At 42.9% G+C, this 21632-nt stretch overlaps 1 protein-coding gene across 1 annotated transcript in view; it reads right to left on the reverse strand.

Moving 5' to 3' along the window:
- ZNF292 (zinc finger protein 292) overlaps positions 1–5010 on the reverse strand; it is a 92613-nt gene extending 87603 nt beyond the window's left edge. The window contains exons 1-3 of the mRNA XM_046004965.1: positions 4107–5010; positions 1620–2077; positions 1222–1418 (exon numbers count right to left, since the gene is read on the reverse strand). Coding sequence (XP_045860921.1) covers positions 1222–1389 — 168 coding nt within the window. The 5' untranslated portion in view covers positions 1390–1418; positions 1620–2077; positions 4107–5010. The remainder of the gene's footprint in view (positions 1–1221; positions 1419–1619; positions 2078–4106) is intronic.
- Positions 5011–21632: the final 16622 nt, after the last annotated feature.

A 21632-nucleotide genomic window follows, 5' to 3' on the forward strand; every position in this document is an offset into this window, starting at 1 on the left:
TGGGCTCAGTATCATTCCAAAACAACTTCTCTATAATGATACACTGACAAGTTAACTCTAAATGTGATCCGTATAAATTGTCTGTTTCCTCCTCGAGAAGACAATCTAACCAAAATCTTCACCACAGCCAGGAGCAGCTCCTTGAAATTTCAAACGTAACTGGAGGGTTTGTAATCAGGGCCAAATGTAGACCCAAACTCTGCGATTTCTATCGAGCAAACGTGCTTTTAACATTCTAAATCCTGGTTAGAACGCAGTTACTGGAAAGCAATGTCCTTGTTCAAGAAAGGGAAGGAAAGGGCTGAAACTGACCTGAGCACAGGTCCATAAGAACCTCAATCCTCTTTTTCACCAGGAGGCCAAATAGGGATGGCTCCAAGTAATAGAGGCGGTGGGGAGATTGGGGGGGGGGGGGGGGGAAGGTCAGAGGAAACCGTACTCCTCGAAGAGTGAAAGCAAAAAGAGAAGCAGACTCTGGAAAGCCGCCCCACAGGATGCAGGGAGAGCTCCTCTCCTCTACCGAGGAGAGCAACCTTTACCATGGAAGCGGTGCACCAACCAGGCAAGCAAAGGCAGGAAGGGACAACCTCTGAGCCCCCACCCCGGAACATCTCAGCCAGCTACAAGGGGTCGGCGAGGACTGTTCCACGGAACATCAACAAAGGCCCCTTCAGTCCTAAGGCGAAACTCGAACAACAAAGGCCGGGAGACAGCGAGGACGGGGCCGGGGGCGGGACGGATGAAAGCAGGGGGAAGCAAAGGAATCAAACCAGTGGGGGCGGAGGCCCGTCGGAGTGGGAAACCAGAGGCGCAGAGGCGGGGGGCGCGGTAATCCCCAGTGCACAATAAGAGGAGGAGGAAAAAGAGGACCTGGCCTCCATTCCTCCTTTACCCTATCCCTGCGGCAGAGAGAACTCCGGTCCTTGGCTGTCCACATCTCCCTGGCCTCGGGGACCAAGCAGTCCCGAGCTGGGGGAAGGAAAGGGGAGGGGGATTTTCCACCCTGACCACAACTCCCTTCCCCCAGTCGGGAGCTACCGACAACAACCGCCACAACGGCAGCCACACAAAGGCGCCTTCCTCATACTCTCCGCTCCCGCCTGGGCGGCGGCGCCAACGATGGCAAAGAAGGGACGACCACCGCTCAGCCCCCAGGCGCTCGCTCGCCCTCTTCCCCCTCTAGCTGGGGAAAAGGGGGAGGGGACCCCCAGGCGCCCTCACCTGGCACAGATGCTGACAGTACTCCGTGGCCGCTTCCACGGCCGGCACGCGGCTCTCCCGCAGCTGTCGCTCCAGCTCCTGGAGCCGCTCGCCCAAACGCTGCAGCTCCGCGACGCAGCCACCTCCGCCGCGACTCAACCTCTCCTGCTCGGCCTCTTCGTCCGCCATCTTCACACCCCGCTCCGTCGCGTACGCACCTGGGTCACGTGATAACACAATGCCACGTTCGGCGGGGTCACGTGCCGGGCGCGCTCGCACGCCGCCGAGCACGTACAAAGGGCCCGATGGGGAGGATGGGGGAGCGGGGAGAATGGCGCGAGGGAGTCCGAGGGAGGTGAAGGGAAGGGGAAAGGAAGAGGGCGGGGTTGGGGCGGTGCGGAAAACCGCGGTTTACTTACCCCGAGCGGGAAGTGGGCCGCAGCGGCCGAAAGGGGCGGGCTGGTGGAGGCCTGCTCTCGGTCACGTGGGTCCGCGACGGGGGGTGGAGGGAAGCCTGCGGAGTGACTCCCCTTTCGAGTATCCCGATCCCGGCGTAGCTTTCCCCAATCCCCGAAGTCTTCTGCGGACATTTGCCCCAGTTCCCCAAGAAGATAGGTGAGAGAAAGCTCTGGGTCGGTTGGGGCAATGGCTACACATGCGGCTGGCCTGTAGGCAAGCCAGAACAGGGGAAAAGGGAGAAGGGAAAACCTACCCATGGACCGCAAGCGTGAGAGCCAAAGCGGTACTATGAGCTGTCAAAATTGTCTCTGACTTCTCACCAGGCGGGGGAGGAGGGATCTAGTTCCTGAGGTACCAGATATCTCACTGAGCTCTGCTCTTCAGTCCCAAGAACGCCTCTCCCGTGGAAACACAATCTCTAGGGGGTGGAGGCAACAAAGAAAAATAACAATTGGATCAGAGCAGGATGAGGTTCAAATCCTCTGTCTGGAAAACGGAGAGAACTCGTGAAAAACGTAGCTTAAAAGATTTCGCTTTATGAAATTGTGGACGATGTAACCAGATGATTTTTAAGCCACGAAAACATTTCTAAAATAAGTGATAGTCAACTAATCTGTTTCACTTTTATTGAAGACTTTTCTCCTACACACTACAGAAATCACCATCACTGAAAACACTCTATATGAAAGCTCCTGAAAGTAGGTCAAGAAAAAAAAAACAATAAGAACTCCATTAAAATCATAACGGAGGAAGGAAAATTGATGCTAAAATAAAAGAACAAGGTTACCGTGAATTATTTCAACAGCATTTTTTTTTCCTGGTGCTGCAAATAGAGATGGCATTCTCAACCATATTTTATTTGGTTATCTGAAAGGAATGAATAGGTGACACTTGAGCAAAACAGAAGAGGTACAACAAAAAGTCACGTCCTTAATCCTAATGCTCAGAATAATAAAATGAATATTTTGTTAGTAATAAAAAATTAGACAAGATGTTTATCTTTCTTAAAACTGAATGGTCTACAAAAAGTCAGAAACTATACTGATCAGGCACCTACCTAGTCTTTTCACTATCATTCAAAGTGATATTTTTCTAGTACAAGAATTTAAAATAAGAATTCCTATTGTGTGCAGCATCCTCTTTCAGAGATTTCTAGCAGCTACAGAAAATATTCTAGATAGTATGTTGTCCAGAATGAATGTTTTGTAATGCATCAGTGGTAGTGACATTTGTTAAGTACCGATGTATAAGATGAGTGGGCACAACTGAACCCCTTATGAAAAACAGTATCAGCTAAAATACTAGTACTACATAGTGTACTGATACTACATATTAACAAGACAAGTTCTCCAAATATGTACTTAAGGAAGAGTCTAGGGAATGTGGTTATATTTTAAAGTATCACTGATAGCTGAAAAAGCAACAATTAAGGCACCTAACAGATTTTAATATTTGCAGCTCACTTTTCCCAAGTGAAGTATTTTAGACATCCAAAACCAGGTTTCTCAATTTATGTTATTTTAGGATGACAGTGCAAATATAAAAAGTGAGAAATATGAAATTTAGCCAAATGTACCAGTAAATCCAAAGATAGATATCAAAAGGTTAGCAAGGCATATTTTCACTTCAAGAATAGTGGCTTGCACCACACCTAATCTACAGAAAGAAAGAAAAACAGAGCAAAGAAAGGAAAATGCATGAAAAGAGAAATATATTCAAATACGGATTTAAAAAAATAGCCTGAGATGTAGGTCATTCCCTCCTCCGGCTCAGGATAGCCCTAAAACCAAGAGACTTGATTAGCAAATTGATTCTGAGCACTATAAAGTTCTTGCAAATGTCCCTCAGCAGGAATGATTAGGTCCTTGGCTTTTATCTGTTATCTTTGAGCTCTACCTCCCCATTCCTCTGTTTTAGAGCCTACAGAAAATGGAAGGACTAGGAGTAAGTGGTGTAATAGTTAATCATCATTTACTGAGCTTTTATGTACATGCACTGCTTGGTTTGGGAACATCAGAGGTGAATAAACACTATCCCTGCCTTGGAGAAGCTTACAGTTGTGAGGAAGAATCACCTGCAAAGGCATTATTTACAACATAAGTGTTCTATTATGAAAATGCATGTAGATTCAATTCAGAACACAAGAGTCTGAGGTGCTGAGTAGAATGTCTACCATCTCAACAAAGTACAGGTTCCCCAGAATCTCAACAAAGTACAGGTTTTTAATGAAATGAGAGGGATTGGAAATACTCTCCCTTAGGAGGTCAACATTGTATTGGAGATATCAGAAATCTCATTCTTATCCATAGAAAACACGTATCCACAAGTACACCACTTGTTCCTACCTAAGTCCATTTGTTCTTAAATACCAAACTGTCAGTTCATGAGAATCATTACACACACACACACACACACACACACACACACACACACACACCCCTACTTACTGAGATGTTCCTGGGGAAATCGCAGGCCTGTTCCACCGAGAAATAAGAATAAACCCTGTGGCCAAGATAATCCGCCTCTCTGGAGAACTCAGTGTCAGCACAGCGAATGCCCATGACCATTTTGGACACAGAGCAACTGCTATGGACTATCATATGGACTTTCACTCCCAAGAGGCTCTACTTCACAGTAAATCTGAGAGACAGGAATAGACCCCTATCCCACTCCTGCGATCAATAAAGCTGGGGAAAACTTTAGGGGACAGATATGTTTGCATCCAGGCCACCTGTGCCTGCCTGCTTCGCGAGTTGCCCTGCCTGCCCCGGCCTGCGTTTCGCCAGTGCACATTTTTTCACTAGAATTCTTGAAATAGCAGGGCCCAGGGGCAGGAAGGGAGCTGGGTTGTGCCTGCTAACAGAGCCAGAGGGCCGTGCCAGGGATGCAGGGAGCTCGATGTTTGCAGAAAACGTATCGCTGAGGGGTGAGGCCCGGCAGGTCCTTCCAACCCCGGGCGCAGAGAACCACCGTAGCCGGACCCCCACAACCCCAACACACAGGGAGAGAGCGCAAGGCAAGGAGGTGGCAGAGACAGCGGGCTGCTCTCGAGCGGCTGTTTCTCCCTTCCCGGCTATCTCTGTGGTCACCCGCGGCTGAGAACGTCCAGAGGACTAGAGCCGGACTAAAACTCTCTGGGCTCCTCTAACCCTGCGTGCGGGGCTCCAGTCGGCGGAGGCCACACTTGGGTCCCCGGACCGTGGCCCATCTCGCTCGCTAGCCAGGCAGCCGCCGGAGTGCTTGCGTCCGCGGTGGTGGGGCCGCCGCCGCTGGCGCGCTAGCAAGGAAGCCCTGGCCAAGGAGGTTTTCCCACCTAGCGCCGCAGATCAAGTCCACAGAGCGGTTGTGTCTCCTGGCCCAGGAGCAGCGGACGCCGCGGGCCTCCGGGCCTAGAAATGCTGGAGCTTCAACAGGGCGCGGCGGGGCGCTGGGCCTCCGGAAACCGACCGGACCGGGAAAGGATGCTCCTCTCTTGTCCTGACGAGGCCGCGATGCGGGCACGGCTGCTTTGGTCTCTGGCAGCTCAGCCTGCTCTCTTCCAAAGAGCCGGGCCGCCGGCCCCAGACAGGCCACCTCCTGGAACTCAGAAGTGAGCGCTGGAGTTTATCTGGGGTTCGGTCCAGTAGAAAGTATCCCCAGAGTCTGGGAACCACTGCCGTGCCGCAGACACAAAGAAAGAGCATGGGTTTAAGGCTCTGTTGGCATCAGTTAAAAACCTACCACACTTTGACAAGGAAGACATTTTTCTTGAGAGGAACAGGGAAGGGAGTCAAGTAAGATATTGAAAACACAAGACAGGTGCTGTTGTACTTGCCGGAAATGATTCCAAACGCACCGGGTCACAGGACCCACATTTAGGAGGATTAATTTTAGTCCTTGAGTTTTCCCCGAAAGAAGATGGACAGGTAATTAAGTGAGGAGGGACATTTTTATTGCCTATTTGGATATATTTTTTTTTCTTTTCACAGGAAGAAAAGCCACGTGTGAATGAGAAAGAGGAACAACACCTTAAGGAAATGCTTTTTTTTTTTTTTTTTTTAGGATTTTACTTATTTGACAGAGGAATACAGAAATACAAGTAGGCAGAGTGGCAGGCTGAGGGGAGGGAGAAGCCGGCTCTCCATGGAGCACGGAGCTGCAGGTGGGGCTGGATCCCAGGACTCTGGGATCACCACCACAGTGGAAGACAGCCCCCCAACTGACTGAGCCACCCAAGTGTCCCAGGAAATGCTTTATAATACAGCCTCAATTATTCAAACTTAAAAATCAACCAAGGTGAAAATAATCACTAACTAGAGCGAAATAAAATCTTGGAAGCATGAAAGTAGTATTATGCATCATTTCTGCAGAGAATCCTTGAGTTAGTTCACAGTATCTCTCCAAAGAAGCAAAAAAAGAAATGTAGAAAGTGCCTTTCTTATATTTCTGTTTTAATCACTGTTTCTCATTGACCTCATTGGAAATCCAGCAGAGAGTATTACTTTTGTAGCATGAAGGATCAGAAAAGTTTTCCCTTCTTCCCTTCTAGGTTCTAGTGATTAAATCATTGTAAGACAGATAAACAGGAGAAAACAAAGTCCAATAACATGTATACAGACCCAGGGAAACTGTAAGCCAGGTATGGTTGTTATGCAGATCTAAGTCCTGGTCTCTTCTGTTGATAGGAGTTTCTAGAGATCAAATCCTCCTCTTCTGCTTCTTCCAGACACAGTGAAGGAGGGAGACACCCTTACAAATGGAGATTTCCCTTATAAATATAAATGTGACTTACAAAAGAGTAACTTCTACTCAGTTCTCAGAGCTTAACTGTGTCTGCTGTTTCTTAAAAATAACCAGTTTAAGGGGCGCCTGAGTGGCTCAGTGGGTTGGACCTCTGCCTTCGGCCGTGGTCGTGATCCCGGGGTCCTCGGATCGAGTCCAGAATCGGGCTCTCTGCTCAGCAGGAGACCTGCTTTCCCTCTCTCTGCCTGCCTTTCTGCCTACTTGTGATCTCTCTCTGTCAAATAAATGAATAGAATCTTAAAAAAAAAAAAAAAAAAAACCAAAAAAAAAAAACAGTTTAAAATAATCCAGACTAAGAGACACATTTTTGGGGTAACAAATTCTGCTGCCCTTTAGTCCCGCCTTTGAAACCTTAAATAAGAAATTTCACAATCAAGGAGCTTGAGTTGCTCCATTTCACTGAAGCTGTCTCTTAATCCTGACAATTGTTCAGTTCAGTTAAGCACTCCTTTCAGAAGGCAGTCTAGATGGGATCCCAAAGTTAGGCTGTATTGTGAAAACAATCAGATAATTAACAAGAACCATTTCTGTGGAAACAAAAGAAAAGCAAAAGTTGATGATTGGAGCACATAATAAATCCGTTTCTGAGCCCAGGGGACAGCCAGTCAAGATTTCTAGTTGTCAGGGTTGAAGCACCTTCAGATGGAGCGAGGGGAGGCAATGACAATCTGAGAGATTTTTGTGGTTTGCAGTTTGAATGCCTCTGATTATATCATCTGTGTACCAATAAGCTTCCTGAGAAGACCATATAACAACAAGTGTGAAAAAGATTGTCTAAATATGAGCTGTTGTGGCGATTTCTCTGAATTTTCTGAAAGATTGATTTATTTGAGGGATGCCTGGTTGGCTCAGATGGTTAAGCATCTACCTTCAGCTCAGGTCATAATCCGGGAGTCTTGGGATGGAGTCCTGCGTCAGGCTCTCTGCTCAGCAGGGAGCCTGCTTCTCCCTCTCTCTCTGCCTACTGCTCTGCCTACTTGTGTTCTCTCTTTCTTTCTCTATCAAATAAATAAAATCTTTTTAAATTTTATTAAATTTATTAAATTTTAATTTTTAATTTTTAAATTTGAGAGAGAGAGAACATGGGGACAGGGATGGGGAAGAGCTGTGGGAGTGGGAGAGAGAAAGTCAAGCTGACCCCGAGCCGATCATGGAGCCCAACTTCCGGCTGGATCTCATGACCCTGAGATCATGACCTGAGCTGAACTCAAGAGTCAGACACTTAAAGGAATGAGCCTCCCAAGCACCCCAATTTCTCTGAAATTTTTATTAAGTATCTAGTTTCAGTTTGCAGGGCTTCAAAGTGAAGGACAGTTTTATTTCTCAGTGATTCCCAAATCAAAGGATAGGAGAAAAATTGGAAAAGTTACTTTGGAGATTGTCACCAGATGAAGAAACTAGAAGAATTTAGGTCCATCCAATTTACAGGAAATACCAAGACCTCAAAGACAATTAACATGACTGGAGTTAACAGGATTAAAATCTGATATCTCTGCACTATAATTTCTACTGAGGCTTAATTCTTTCTTTCTACAATCAATATTTTATCTTATTTGAAAATGATTTAGATATTCAATAAATATCTCATCTTTTATTTTAACTTAGCAAGACTAAAGTTTCAGATTACCAGAACTCTGGGAAATTTTTCTAAGGATACATACTTTAAAATATAATTGCTGTTAAAAAGTTTATCTATAACTTACATCTTATCCCAGTTACGTCTATCTAAATCATTTGTTCCCAACAACTGTTTAGAAGAATTTGTTTTTAAGCCAATTAGACAGAGCTCTCCTGCAAATTAATTTTAGCAACAAAAATATCCCATATCTATTAACATGTGTTTACATGCATAGATACACATAAACATATAGACAGACTCAAAGAAATCTTAAAGCTTTGTTTTAAAATATTAGCTATGAGGGATGTCTGGGTGGTTCAGCTGGTTAAGTATCTGACTCTTGGTTTCAGCTCAGGTCATGATCTCAGGGTTGTGAGATCCAGCCTTGCGTTGGTGCCCAAGCTCAGTGTGGCATCTTCTTGAGATTCTCTTTCTCCCTCTCACTCTGCCCCTCCTCCTGCTCATGCTCTTTCTCTTTCTCTCTTAAATAAAGAAATACATAAATACATAAATAAAATTTTTTTTTTATTAATTTGACAGATAGAGATCACAAGCAGGCAGAGAGGCAGGCAGAGAGAGAGGAGGAAGCAGACCCCCCTGCTGAGCAGAGAGCACCATGCCAGGCTTGATCCCAGGACCCTGAGACCATGACCTGAGCCAAAGGCAGAGGCTTTAACCCACTGAGCCACCCAGGTGCCCCACATAAATAAAATCTTAAAAAATAAAATAAAATAAAATTTTAGCTAAGAGATGGGCCTAATAATGTAAAACTTACTGGTTTATAAAAGAGAAGTTGGATCCAAGCTGTTTCTGGCAAATGGAATAAATTAAGTTTACCTCCTTAGATGGCTAAAGCTTTTTCTACTAATATTTGTGAAGAATCCATTTAAGATTTTTTATTAGCCTACTTTCTAAATACCTACCCTCTTTGTATTTCTTCTGATGAGAAACTTCTCCCTAAAGTTTGCATTTCAAAAAATGGCTCTTAGTTCCCAGAGAAGATGGGAGTAGAAAATCGACATCATGGTCACCTGGGTGTCTCAGTGGGTTAAGCCTCTGCCTTTGGCTCAGGTCATGCATGATCTCAGGGTCCTGAAAGGGAAACCCTGCAGGGAGCCTGCTTCCCCCTCTTTCTCTGCCTCCCTCTCTGCTTATTGTGATCTCTCTCTCTGTCAAATAAATAAATAAAATCTTAAAAAAAAAAGAAAGAAAGAAAGAAAGAAAATCTACATCACAAAGACACAGAGAAATTATCCAGTTTTCCTCCAAGATGGTGAGAGAGGGAAACTGAAGAGATGCAAAGGAAAACAGCAGGTTTTTTTTTTCCTTTGCTCCTTTTCCTGCTTCTATTCTTGCTAGAACCTGCACCCCTGCCTTAATGTATGTCCTCCTTATAAAGGTCAAGGAGTTAATGATTTTTTTTTTTTTTTGAGACTTCCAGCATAATAGATAACATCTAAAGAGTCACCAGGCAAGGTTATCAAGTACATTTTCCAAAACCACTGACTACAGACACCCTGACACCAAGACCCCTGGCTTTAGGGCATAAGTAACTTATGGAGTACTGCTAAACCCTTGTCCTTGTTCGACCAGTTCCTGAATGCCCGAGAAGATATGTACACCAGATGACAGTCCTCAGTAAAAACACCAGACCCCAAGCTTAAACAAGACTCATTCTCTTTTTCCTTTCAGAGTCTCCCAGCCTCTCCATCTATATCTGCTCTTTCTTCGTATATCATCAGTAAACTCTAGTCTCACTTCCTACTGGCTCAAATTTGATTTCTATCCTGCATATAGCCAAGGACCCCTCTGGCTGGTCCTTCCGGACCTCGCCTGGGTCTTCAGACCTAGCAAGGCCTCACAGTAGGAGCTTTAGGGTATATTTGCCTCTTAGCAGAGGTTTAAATTAATTACTACCTTGTTTTGTTTTGGTTAATTAAGCTCTTTGCCAAATGTGGAGGTTGAACTAATGACCCCAAGATCAGGAGTTACGCACTCTACCCACCAGCCAGGCTCCCCTATGGTAGTTACTATTTAAATGTTTTCCTTTCCCTAAGGGCATGACGTTTGTGCTTCCAATGTCCTGATCTTTTACAATACCTGTAAGTATTTTGAGATGAGTAGGGAGTTTGGGGATTGGTAAGAATAGTAAGCTTTGAATTGCTTCTAGAACCACATTTCTGGCTTCATATAGATTTGCATGATAAAGACAGTTGTTTCAAATTCCTTAAAGAACTGGATTGCAGCCTGAATATCAGGGGGCTGACCTACCCATCCAACTAAATTATCTTCGATTTGTTTCTTTATATCAGGAAGACTGTCATTACAAATAAAATGGGAATTTTAAAAAATGTCCTTGTTTTAGAACTTCAGGGCTTAATGTTTTATGTCTTTAAAAAGTCTGTATACAGTATTTAACAAAGGCCTTTGGATGCTCTTCTTTCCAAACCATAACTCAACCTTAGACCAATTCACTTTAGGGTGAAAGTCTCTGATATTGTTTCTATCAAGCCCCTATCAGCTTCCAGCTGAGCTATTTCCTAGTCATTTGGAGGAGGGTCTGGAAGAGATTCTGGTCATCTGTTTCCTTTGGGGGTGAGGGAAGGAAGTTCCCCCAGGGGGCCATCTGGCTTGTCTGATAACTATAGTATAATCTTGGGAGGGAAGAACACCCCTTAACAGACAATCTAGGTCTCTTTAAGTGGGCTTGTGAATGACCACTAATCTTTCCAACTCCCTTCTAAATTTGGTGGGGTCTTCTGAAAGGGCTTTATAATTTAGAAGATCTGTTGCTGTCCAGGGGATATGAATGTTTTGTAGTGAAGGTCCAGGATACATCCACAAAGAACATTGTATAGGAAGGCCTGAAGTTGGCACCGTGTGATTACAGAGTCCTGGAAAGTAGGAGGAATTGTAAGAAACAGCAGAGTGAGCTCTACCCTAGTCTGAGGTGCTTCTGCTAAATTCACTTCCTGACTTTTAATATACATGAGTAACCTGTATACCCTGGGGGTGGAAATCAGATTAGAGTGCCATCTATAAATCTTGTAGAGAAAGGTAAGTCAAAACAGGCAGCTTCAGGGGTGGTGGGGGGCAGAGTGCCTGGGTGGCTCAATTGGTTAAGCATCTGTCTTCCGCTCAGGTCATGATCTCAAGGTCCTGGGATCAGGGTCCTAGGTTGGAGCCCCATTAGTAGCAATGGCGTTGGGCTCCCTGTTCAGTGGAGAATCAAGTTCTCTCTCTCTCTCAAATATATACATAAATAAAATATTTTTTAAAAAGATTTTATTTTTCATTTGACAGACAGAGATCACAAGTAGGCAGAGAGGCAGGCAGAGAGAGAGAGAGATGGGGAAGCAGTCCCCCCCACCCCGCCACCCCCGCCCCTGAGCAGAGAGCCTGATGCAGGGCTTAATCCTGAGATCGTGACCTAAGTGAAGGCAGAGACTTAACCCACTTGAACCACCCAGGCACCCCTAAATAAATAAAATCTTAAAAACAAATAAACAAAAACAGGAAGCTGGGTATTTAAGGGATTTTCTGGGGCAATTGGAAAAGTTTTGGTAATGTAAGGGACAATGAGGCTGGATTTTGAAATGGGGGTTAAGCCAGGGGGCCAGAGATATAAAAGATCTTCTGAAGGGTCTGGGACAGGGAGGTGGGGATAAAGGAGTGTATGAGAGAGTGGAGAAGGGGAATTTACGTTAGATGAGGACTATAATTTTTGTACGATGTTTATTCTATACTTCCATCTTATTAAGGGAGTTGGTCCCTAAGGCTAGCCACCATCCTTTGTATTTACTTTTCAATTTGATCTTTCCAATAAGACAATTGTTTAGGATAAAAGCTCTTTGGAAAAAAAAAATTTAGATACAGAAATTTGTCCAGTGCAAAGGATCCATCATCCAACCATTGATGAATAGGAACTTATTTTAATCTTAATAATGATTCAAACCAACAAGGCTTTTTATGCCTTAACCACAGACACAAGAGGTGTCCCCGAGGGAGAACACAAAAGATGCAGCACCCACAACATTCAAAAAGCTCACTCCCAGCAGTAGCCTCAGAAGCCAGTCTTCACTGGCACAGGTGGTAAGAATGGTGTAGAGCTGTGTATCCAGTTTCCCACGAGAATGTGAGATGCCTCCGGTCACAGACCCGCTAATCTGTGACACTGGGCAGGCGCTGCTGGAATGGGACTTTTCCAGCACTCTCAAAACAACAGAGGTTGAAACAACAAAGGTCCCTTATGAACCCGGACCCCTTATAACAAACTCTCCTGAGAACTGGCACTGTTGGACAAACAGAATGTGGTTGCCAGTTGCAAGCCCAGGCTGTTACCTATGCTTCTGACCCACTGGCTATAAATCAGTTCCCATGACTCCCTCTCTTCTTGGATCCTCAGCCTACTGGACTGTCAGTTAAGTGTACACCAGTACGTGCATCCTGCAGTTGGCAGTGAGAATATTCTTTCCGGTCACAAAGCTGTGCTCCTGAGACATAGAACACTATAGGAAAGCCTCATCCGGTTTTTCTGATATGCACGTTAACAACTTTAAGCCTTGGATCTCTTGGAGTCAAACTAATACCTTAGGGGGACTGTGTGGTGTTTCACAAAGTGTCTCTTTGCACAGAAATTATCTTGGGGTTGGTGGGTGACCTTGCGTCAATCTAACCTGTTCTGTGACCAACGTATCCTAACATGGGGGTTCTATGGGTTAGGGGGCAAGCACTCTAACCACTCAAGCGCTCTATTTGTGCCCACCGATATAGTGGCTTTGGCTTTTGAGATGCCCCTTAGCAACAACCTCACCTCATGTTCACATTAACCTACAGTCAAGTTTGTTCATACAGATGCTGGTCTGGTGAGAACCATGAACTGCCAGTCCAAGGCTGGCTCGAAAACCTGATGGAGAGGCATACCTATGCCTCCATCCTACCTTATGGTTTTCCTCTTGATGACAAACAACACAACAGACAGAAACTAAGAAAAACATTGAGTATCTCTGGGAGAAAAAGGATCAATAAAAACCAACTCTATTCAAAACAAATCTTTACCAAAGTCACTATACCCAAGGAAATAGTTCCACAAATATTTTCTTTGCTAATATAAATTTAGAAAAGCAAAGCAAATAAAAAAATAAAAAAGGACTCTCATCACTTTCACTTCCACCAGACCCTGCAGGCAGAGATCCGGGAGACTGATGCTGGTAGGAATTCTTACCTTCTGCCAGCTTTTTGTCAGAGGTCCCAGAATCTCTCAGCTGCAGATCATCTAAAACAATCAGTGACTGGCTGGTGAAGGTCCCACCCCACTTGCTAAAACTCTATGGGTGGAAAAGTTTTCCCTTCTTACCATCCAGGTTCCTTGGCTGGCCTCATCATTAAAATGATATAAAACAGATAAACAGGAGAAAAATGAAGTTTAAAAACATGTATATGAAGGGGTTCAGGACAGGCCCCTACCGAATGTGCCGCTTTGGCCTATGGGTCATTTTGAGCTGAAAGCACCTGAGAACTTGTGGGCCCAAGTGAAACTTTTGTTCCTCCCTTAGCCACACAGAAGAATCTAAACTGGGGGCCTTTCAGACTAAGAATTATTAGCAGGTGTAAATTTTATCTGAGTGACCTATCTGTACGGTAGGGCAAAATCTAATTACCAAGCATCTGTTCTTCTGAGCACCCTGAGAAGTTCATTCCTCTTCTCTGAAACCCCAGACCCCCTACTCCCTCTACTTGGTTCTGAATGACATATATGCCTCATTTTACATGACAGTCTTTGGAATTTGCTTGTCTACGTGAATTCCCTGCGTGGACACCTATTAAATTTGATTTTCTCCCATGAATCTGTCTTATGTCAATTTGGATCTTAGTCCAGTTAGAAGGACATTTGAGGGGACAATGTGGGGCGACCCGATTGGGTGGAGCCTGGTGGCAGGTGGTGAAAGACTGTACCCAAGGCAGAACTAATGATATGGAAGGTTTTTTGTTTTGTTTTAATTTTTAAAAGATTTTATGTATTTGGCAGAGAGAGAGAGAGAGAGAGAACGCAAGCAGGGGGAGTGGCAGGCAGAATGAGAGGGAGAAGCAGGCTTCCTGCTGAGTAGGAAGCCCGATGCAGGGCTCATCCCAGGACTCTGGCATCATGACCTGAGCCAAAGGCAGACTCTTAACCCACTGAGCCACCCAGGTGCCACAGGAGGTGGGAGGGTTGAATACACTGCAGAAGAGCAGGCTGCAGGATAGCAAAGGAGAGACTGTTTTGCCAGGAGGCCGTGGTGAGAGGCTTAGTGAAGGGGGGAAGGTGAGGAGTTGGGAACATATGGAATTTTCCTTTTTTGGTTCCCGTGCTGGGTTGTAAGTTGCCCATTGGTCAGCTAAGGGCTATGGCTATTTCAAGGTGGGTTGCCTAATGAACCTGTTTGCATTCAGCCCCACGGTTGCTATGGGCCCTTTTATCTCCATCAGGTTTCCATTGTTGAACCCTGTTGCCTAAAAGTGGCCTCTACAGAAAAGAATTCTTGCTTTCTCATATATACTTCCTGTATACATGGAAGAGACCTTGGAAAGCTGAGTAACCCCCAAATGGCCAAAGCCATCCAAGCCCCTTAAATATCATCTTCAGCTAAAGACAAAAGAAGATGTTGGGGGGGGGGGGGCGGGCAGTTATGGGAGATTACAGGGAAAAGCACACCAAACCAGGGTATGGTTGTAATTGCAGATTTCAGTCTTGTTTTCTCTATTGATAAAAGCTTCTAGAGACTGTGTCATTCCCCTCTTCCGGGCACAGAGAGGGAGACACCCTTAGAAACAGAGATTTCCCTCATCAATATAAATGTCTCTTAAAAAGAGTAACTTCTCAGGTTTCAGAACTTGACCTGTGTCTGCTATTTCTTAATCAGTTTATAATTAAACTTAACCAGTTTAAAATAATTCTTATGCTGTCTCTCTTTCTTCTTCTTCTTTTTTTTTTAAAGATTTTATTTATTTATTTGACAGAGAGAGAGAGAGAGAGAGAGAGCTTGAGAGAGGGAGCACAAGCAGGGGGAGTGGGAGAGGGAGAGGGAGAAGCAGGCTTCTGGTGGAGCAGGGAGCCCAACATAGGTCTCGATCATGTACTCTGGGGTCATGAACTGAGCCAAAGGCAGACACTCTTAATGACTGAGCCACCCAGTGCCCACTCATGCTGACTCGTAATTCTAGGGAACAAATAGGTTCACTGGAGGGGAGATGGGTGGAGGGATGGGGTAACTGGGTGATGGGCACTAAGGAGGACACGAGATGTGATGAGCACTGGGTGTTATATACAACTGAAGAATTATTGAACTCAACATCTGAAACTAATGAGGTACTGCATGTTGGCTAATTGAATTTAAATTAAAATAAACCTCATGCTAAAGAGACACATTTTGGGGTGGTAACTTCTGCTCCCTTTAGGCATCTGGATTTTTTTAACGCTTTCTTTTATTGAAATAAAATAGATGTACAATGTTATATTACTTTTATGTATAAAATATCAATTAAACTATTGTATACATTATGCAATTCTCATCCCAATAAGTATGGTCACCATGTGTCACCATACAATGCGATCACAATATTTTAGACTATATTTCTTCCTTATGCTGAACTTTTCATCACCATGACTTATTTATTTTATAACTAGAAGCTTGTATCTCCTAATGCCCTTCAGCTATTTCACCCACAAGCATCTGGTTTTTTAAAAATAGGCCTGCCAAAGTGGGACGAACTTGGAAATGCACAGGTCTCTTCCCGTTTTAGGACGTCAACTTTAAAAAGATTCGCTTTAAGAAGTTTTGCTGATGTCTGTGACTCTTACAGACATATTCTTCAATAAAACAATAACAATCATTCAATTAATATTACTGGAGTATTTAGTATTCTATTCATGTACTGGGCAGAATCAGTCCCACTAAGCACTTACCCTCTCTCATATCCTTTACAAAAGTGTTCTCTTACTATTTCTTTCCCCACATCCCCATCCTCTTGAGCTCCTGTGTTGAAGACTTCCCTGGTCTGCTTGGGTGGAGGGAAGTCTAGGTGTAACATCATTGTTAGAGTACATTTGACTCATTTGTTCTGCTTTCCCTTACCTACCCTTCCCAGACAGAAATAACAGCTCTTCAAATACCCATACCTTTGATTTGCTACTTACTATATTTGGTTTGGAATCTGTCACTTTGCCTTTTATTTCAGTTAATCTATAGATGAGCCTTGCTTGGGAGCCCATAAGCCTTTTGAGGGTAGAGATCTTGTTTTGTATTCAGCCTCAGTTCTCTAAAATCCTTTGGCACATTGCAAGATAATAATAAGTAGTCAGTAAATGCCCATTGAAACCAATTCAATTCAGTTTATATTTTACAGTCCTATGGATATGGATTTATACTTATCCTCATTATTTAAAATGTCCTAGACTCTGCAGGGGGAACATATGCCCTCCAAACTTTAGGAGCTTATTTACAACTGTCTTTCAAATATTTGGGGGATCTATACTTTAACAATGAAATTGTGTATAATCAAAAGTTGTAACGCAAGTACAATAGAAAGAAGAGAATATATATGCTCAGTTGTTCCATGGTAACAGAGGAACTGCAAATACGTGGGCTCTAGCTTTCTCTTTCACCACCTTAATCTGTGCTTCAGGTCTAATTTAGTTTTGTCTTAGGTCTTGGATTTTGTCACAATATTGATTTTTTTTTCCATCATCTTCTTGAAAGAATCTAAATTTCCAACCCAGTGATTTTCTTAACATGACTGGTTCTTTTCTCAATTTCTTCACCATGAGTTTACCAACTAACATCTAATGTACTGCTTAATATGGGCCCTTACTACCTTCCCAGAAATCTAAAGAGAAAATAAATGTGAGGAGACTACTTCTGGGTCCAGGTACGACTTCTTCTTCAGTATCTGAATTCTCTGAGAGAAAAGCTTTCAAATTTTAGTATGGTAAAGATCAACTGGACAAGTTAACTTAAATGCAGTTTTCCAGACCACACTTCTAGAAAGTCTGATTCAGTAGACTAGGGTTGGGCCCTGGAAACCTGCATTTCTAATTAATACTTCAGGGGACTTCAGATCATACTGTTCTAGACCTATGGTTGTCTAATTCTGCCTCTCCTTCCTTCCCTCCAACTCATGGCCCTTGCATCATTTTTTTTTCTTTCTTTCTTTCTTTTTTTTTTTTTTTTAAAGTAAACTGGTGCATATATCTTTTTTTTTAAAGATTTTATTTATTTATTTGACAGGCAGAGATTACAAGTAGGCAGAGAAGCAGGCAGAGAGAGGAGGAAGCAGTCTCCCTGCTGAGCAGAGAGCCCAATGTGGGACTCCATCCCAGGACCCTGGGGTCATGACCCGAGCAGAAGGCAGAGGCTTTAACCCACTGAGCCACCCAGGCACCCCACTGGTGCATATATCTACCTATCTGAGCAAGCAAATATCCATGGGAAAAATTCCCCCCAACTAGGAATTATTGGATCAAAAGCAATGTGTGCTTTTAATTTAGTCATATTGCCAAATTGCCCTTCTAAAATGTTGGACTAACTTATAGTCCCAACAACAGAGTAGAAGAGAGCCAGTTTTCTCTAAATTCTTAGTAGAACTGTTTTGTCAAACTTTTAAAACTATTTCATAGTTTAAAAATAGTACTCCATTTTAATGAGCATTTCTTAAATTTGGGGTGAAATTGAGTATCTCTTGACTTGATCATTGCTCCTATTGATTTCTGAAGGATATAGTCAATTAAAATCAGATAGGATTTTAAGCAATTGTTAACTCTACATAACATTAATATGGAATTCCATAAATATACTGTGCTTGAAATTGTTTAAGTTAGATTTAAAGTATACTCTTAGGGGAATACTTTACTCTTAAGTTGATAGGGGAATATTAAGATGGACCTAATATTTCTTTCTTATTTGATATTTCTGCCCATTGAATAGCTTTCTGGCATACTATTCCTCTTTTGAATTAGATAAAGGTAAATGGGTTGATTTCTAGGGAGAATTACTTATTCTATGCATGAAATATAATGTGAAACAAGGAGGCAACTTCCTTTCCTCTTTGCTTCAGGATGCTCAAATCTTGCTGTCCCTTCTATTCCACTGAACCATTTCCTTCTTTGAAGCTCTGCCCTATTTTAACTGTAGAAAGTAACAGAACCTTTATAAGCACTCAACTGTTTGCAGCTTTGGTGCATCATTTAGAAAGCAAGAATCATTTTTGGCTGAGTACTGACTGGCACAACACAGCAGGGGAGCAAAGCTGAAAGGAGAAACCACTAGAAATTGTTTTCTTTTTGCTCGAGTTTCCTGTCAAACGCATAAAACCAGGACTTAAAAATGAACCAGATGTGGTTCAAATGAACTTTCAAGATTAAAGTCAAAACATGAGTTTTTAACTTCCAAATGATCAGTCTGTATTGCTCCTCACAGGATTATTGGAAACTGCTCTGTACTTTTCCTTTGAGGTTATAAAGCTATACACTCTAAAAACTAGTTTTAAGACAAACTCAATCTTTTGGAGTATTTTGCATCTTTCATATACTTGCACTATTTATACGGGAAGCAAAAGACTATTTTTAAAAGGGTAACTGATTACCATCACTTCCCTGTATAAGTTTTTTGTTGTGTTTTGTTTTTTTTTTTTTTGCACTGAGAATTTTCACAGTTATTCCAAATGCTTTCCCTTTAAAGCACAGTAAATGTAACCCCCTTCGTTCTGTTGAAGATGACTGAAGATTATCACACATACCTTGAGTGTGTAATGTAGGATGCCCAGAAACTTGCAATGAAGACTTTCATGAATTGAACCGCAAGCTCCTTCCTTCCACCTCTGATCTCATAAAGCCCTTATTTATACAATTATTTTAGAAAATAACTCCTTTGTGACACATTTGCCAGGAGTTTTTTCCCCATAAAACTTAAAAGGATTTTAATTTCCAAATCTTTTTTTGAGAACACAAAATCAATGTAATGCAAACCAGAACATCCAATTAATAACAAGAAACCATGTAATTTTGTTGCCTACACTTACCCATTTGTTACAGGCTAACAAGGTTTCAAATGGTGGAGCTTCTGCTGGTCTTTCAGTTCGTTCAGTCTCTTGATGGCAGACGCTACTGTGATGGCAGGAGTGGCATTGGGGGCCCAGGCAGCACTGGCTACTATTTTCATGCAGGAAGCACAGCGCCAAAGCCCCACAGCTGGTCTCTTCACTTTGGATTTGCCACCGAAGGAGAAAGTGTACTTGGCATGCTGGCTTATTTCAATTTTCCTAGCCATTTTCTGGAAGGACACACCATAATGGCTCCTCTATTTGCTGACAATTCTGACCTTGGTGTGTTTAGCTATGTTGCCACAAAGTAGGACCAAGACCAGGAAGAGCCACATTTGCACCATTAAGTATCTAGTTTGGAGACGTATCTTCTAGGTCCTTAAGATCTGAAATTGCATCTTAGTTGCTCAAGATACTGAGTTACTAATTGTTTTCCTCGTTCTTGTCTCCAGTGATATAATGTGATTCCATTATATTAGATCTTTGATCTCACTAGAAACTTTTCAGAGACTGCTAAATGGTTTTTTAAGTTCCTGCTATCAACCTTTTTTTTTTCTTTTTCAAGATTATATAATATTTGCCTTCATCTTCTTTGACTCTTCTACTGTCAACCTTTTCATTATATCTCTCTCTTGGCAGCCTCATCCATGTTCATGGCTTTAAATTTTATTTTGTGAAAAGATGACTCCCCAAACCAATGCCTCCCATCTGAAATTGTCCCTGAGTTTTAGCTTCACACATCCTCTTGCCTGTAGGCAGCCCCACCCAGATGTTTGGCTGGCAATTCAATACCCAAATGAACTCATCAAATTCCCTTCCCGCCCTTGTTCTCCCCCAAGCTCTGGCTTTCCTCTTTTTGTTTGGGGCATTACTATCCCTCCAAACTTTAGGTTCCAAAGCTTGAGTTCAGCTGTGACTTTTCCCTTCCTTTTCCCTGTTGCCATAAGCTGTTCAGATGTGCCAAAGAAATCACTACATCCTTTCTCTTCTCCATGCCTAATGTCTTTCCCAGTGGCTCTCCTTAATCTCTCCTAGGGTAAGTTTTCTTAATTTGTCCCTTTACCATCTTCCTCTTCATCTGTTTTGTGCTAAGGATTCCCAGCTAGAGCTGTCCTTCTGATTTTGAGAGAAGACAATCTAAAAGAGTTGAACCCCAAATGTGGAGTGAGCTAAGTGTGGGGGATTGGTTAAGCCACTTTATCTCTCATACCTTCTTCCCTTATTTGTATTGTGGATTTTAATAATTCCCCCAACCTGTAGTTGGTGCAACTGAATGGAAATATGCACATAAAATTTTCATCCCTGGCACATAATTAGCACTCAATAAATGTTAATGGTTATTATCATGTCACTTTGCTGCTCCAAACTATCAATGGTGCCATGTCAACCAAACAGTGCAGCTCTGGCCTACCTTTCTAGCTCGGAATCCCATTTATTGACCTTTTAAAACTCTCTTTAGTCACATCTGCTGAACTGTGTTTGTACACATATTGCTTATTTAAGATGTCTCTTACTTTCTAATTTGTCTTTTAGCATTTATTTCATTTCCCCTGTCTTAGTCAACATTCTCTTAGTTACAGATGACCTGCACTCTTCACAGTAAGTTAAGTAAAAAGGAAGGGAATTATTAACTCACATGTGTGGGCTAGCCAGGAACCGGAAAGTGCTCAGGAACCATGGATGGCACTCTTTAAATCATTCTCGATTTGGGATTGCTGGGGACTTCATTTTCTGCCCCTGCACTTTGACTTTTTCAAGTTCTCCTTATACCCAGGAGAAACACATCTCTCCATTAAGGCCTTGTTATTTCCATTCACTTGCTTCCACACACAGATCGAAGGGCCCTACTTCCCAATTCCAAATTCTGGGGAAAAGAATCAGGTTAGCACTCATTCTAAGCCAGGCGGTCAGTCACAGCAGCAGGACAGGTCATCTCAGACAAACCTGGCTTCCAGGGCCCACCCTATGTGGGCTGGGCTGTTCTCAGAGAAAGTCCCTTCAGGGTCAGATGCTCCAAAGATACTTAATGTATTTAAAAAATCGGGTCATTAGAGCACAAGTAGTGTTTTTCATTTTTGTATTTTCTCATCATCGCATAGACCCTTTCAAAAAATTGTTATGGAAAGAGCTGAAAACTTCTATTGTAAGGTTCCTAGAAACCATGCTGATATTAAAAGTGAAGTTAAACTGATAATTTACTTAATCCACAATGAACAATACAGGTTTGATTGAAAGGTACAGGAGCTCACAATGCAATGGAAAGCTTTCCCACAAAATGAGGGAAATACTTGAACATGTCTAAACCAGGGAACTTTGAAGAAATGCAAGAAGCCATCTCTACTCATCTTTGGTAAAATTCCATTTTGGGTAAAGTTTTGTGTACTTTGGAGCCCATTAGAAGAAAGATGCTGATAGACTAGAAAGTATCCATACAGAGTCAATGAGGGCGATAAGAACATAGAGTTTGCATCTGTTTCTTAGGTCTGCTGTAATACTC

Source organism: Meles meles, chromosome 5, assembly GCF_922984935.1.
Source record: "Meles meles chromosome 5, mMelMel3.1 paternal haplotype, whole genome shotgun sequence".
In the NCBI taxonomy this organism is placed as follows: Eukaryota; Metazoa; Chordata; class Mammalia; order Carnivora; family Mustelidae; genus Meles; species Meles meles.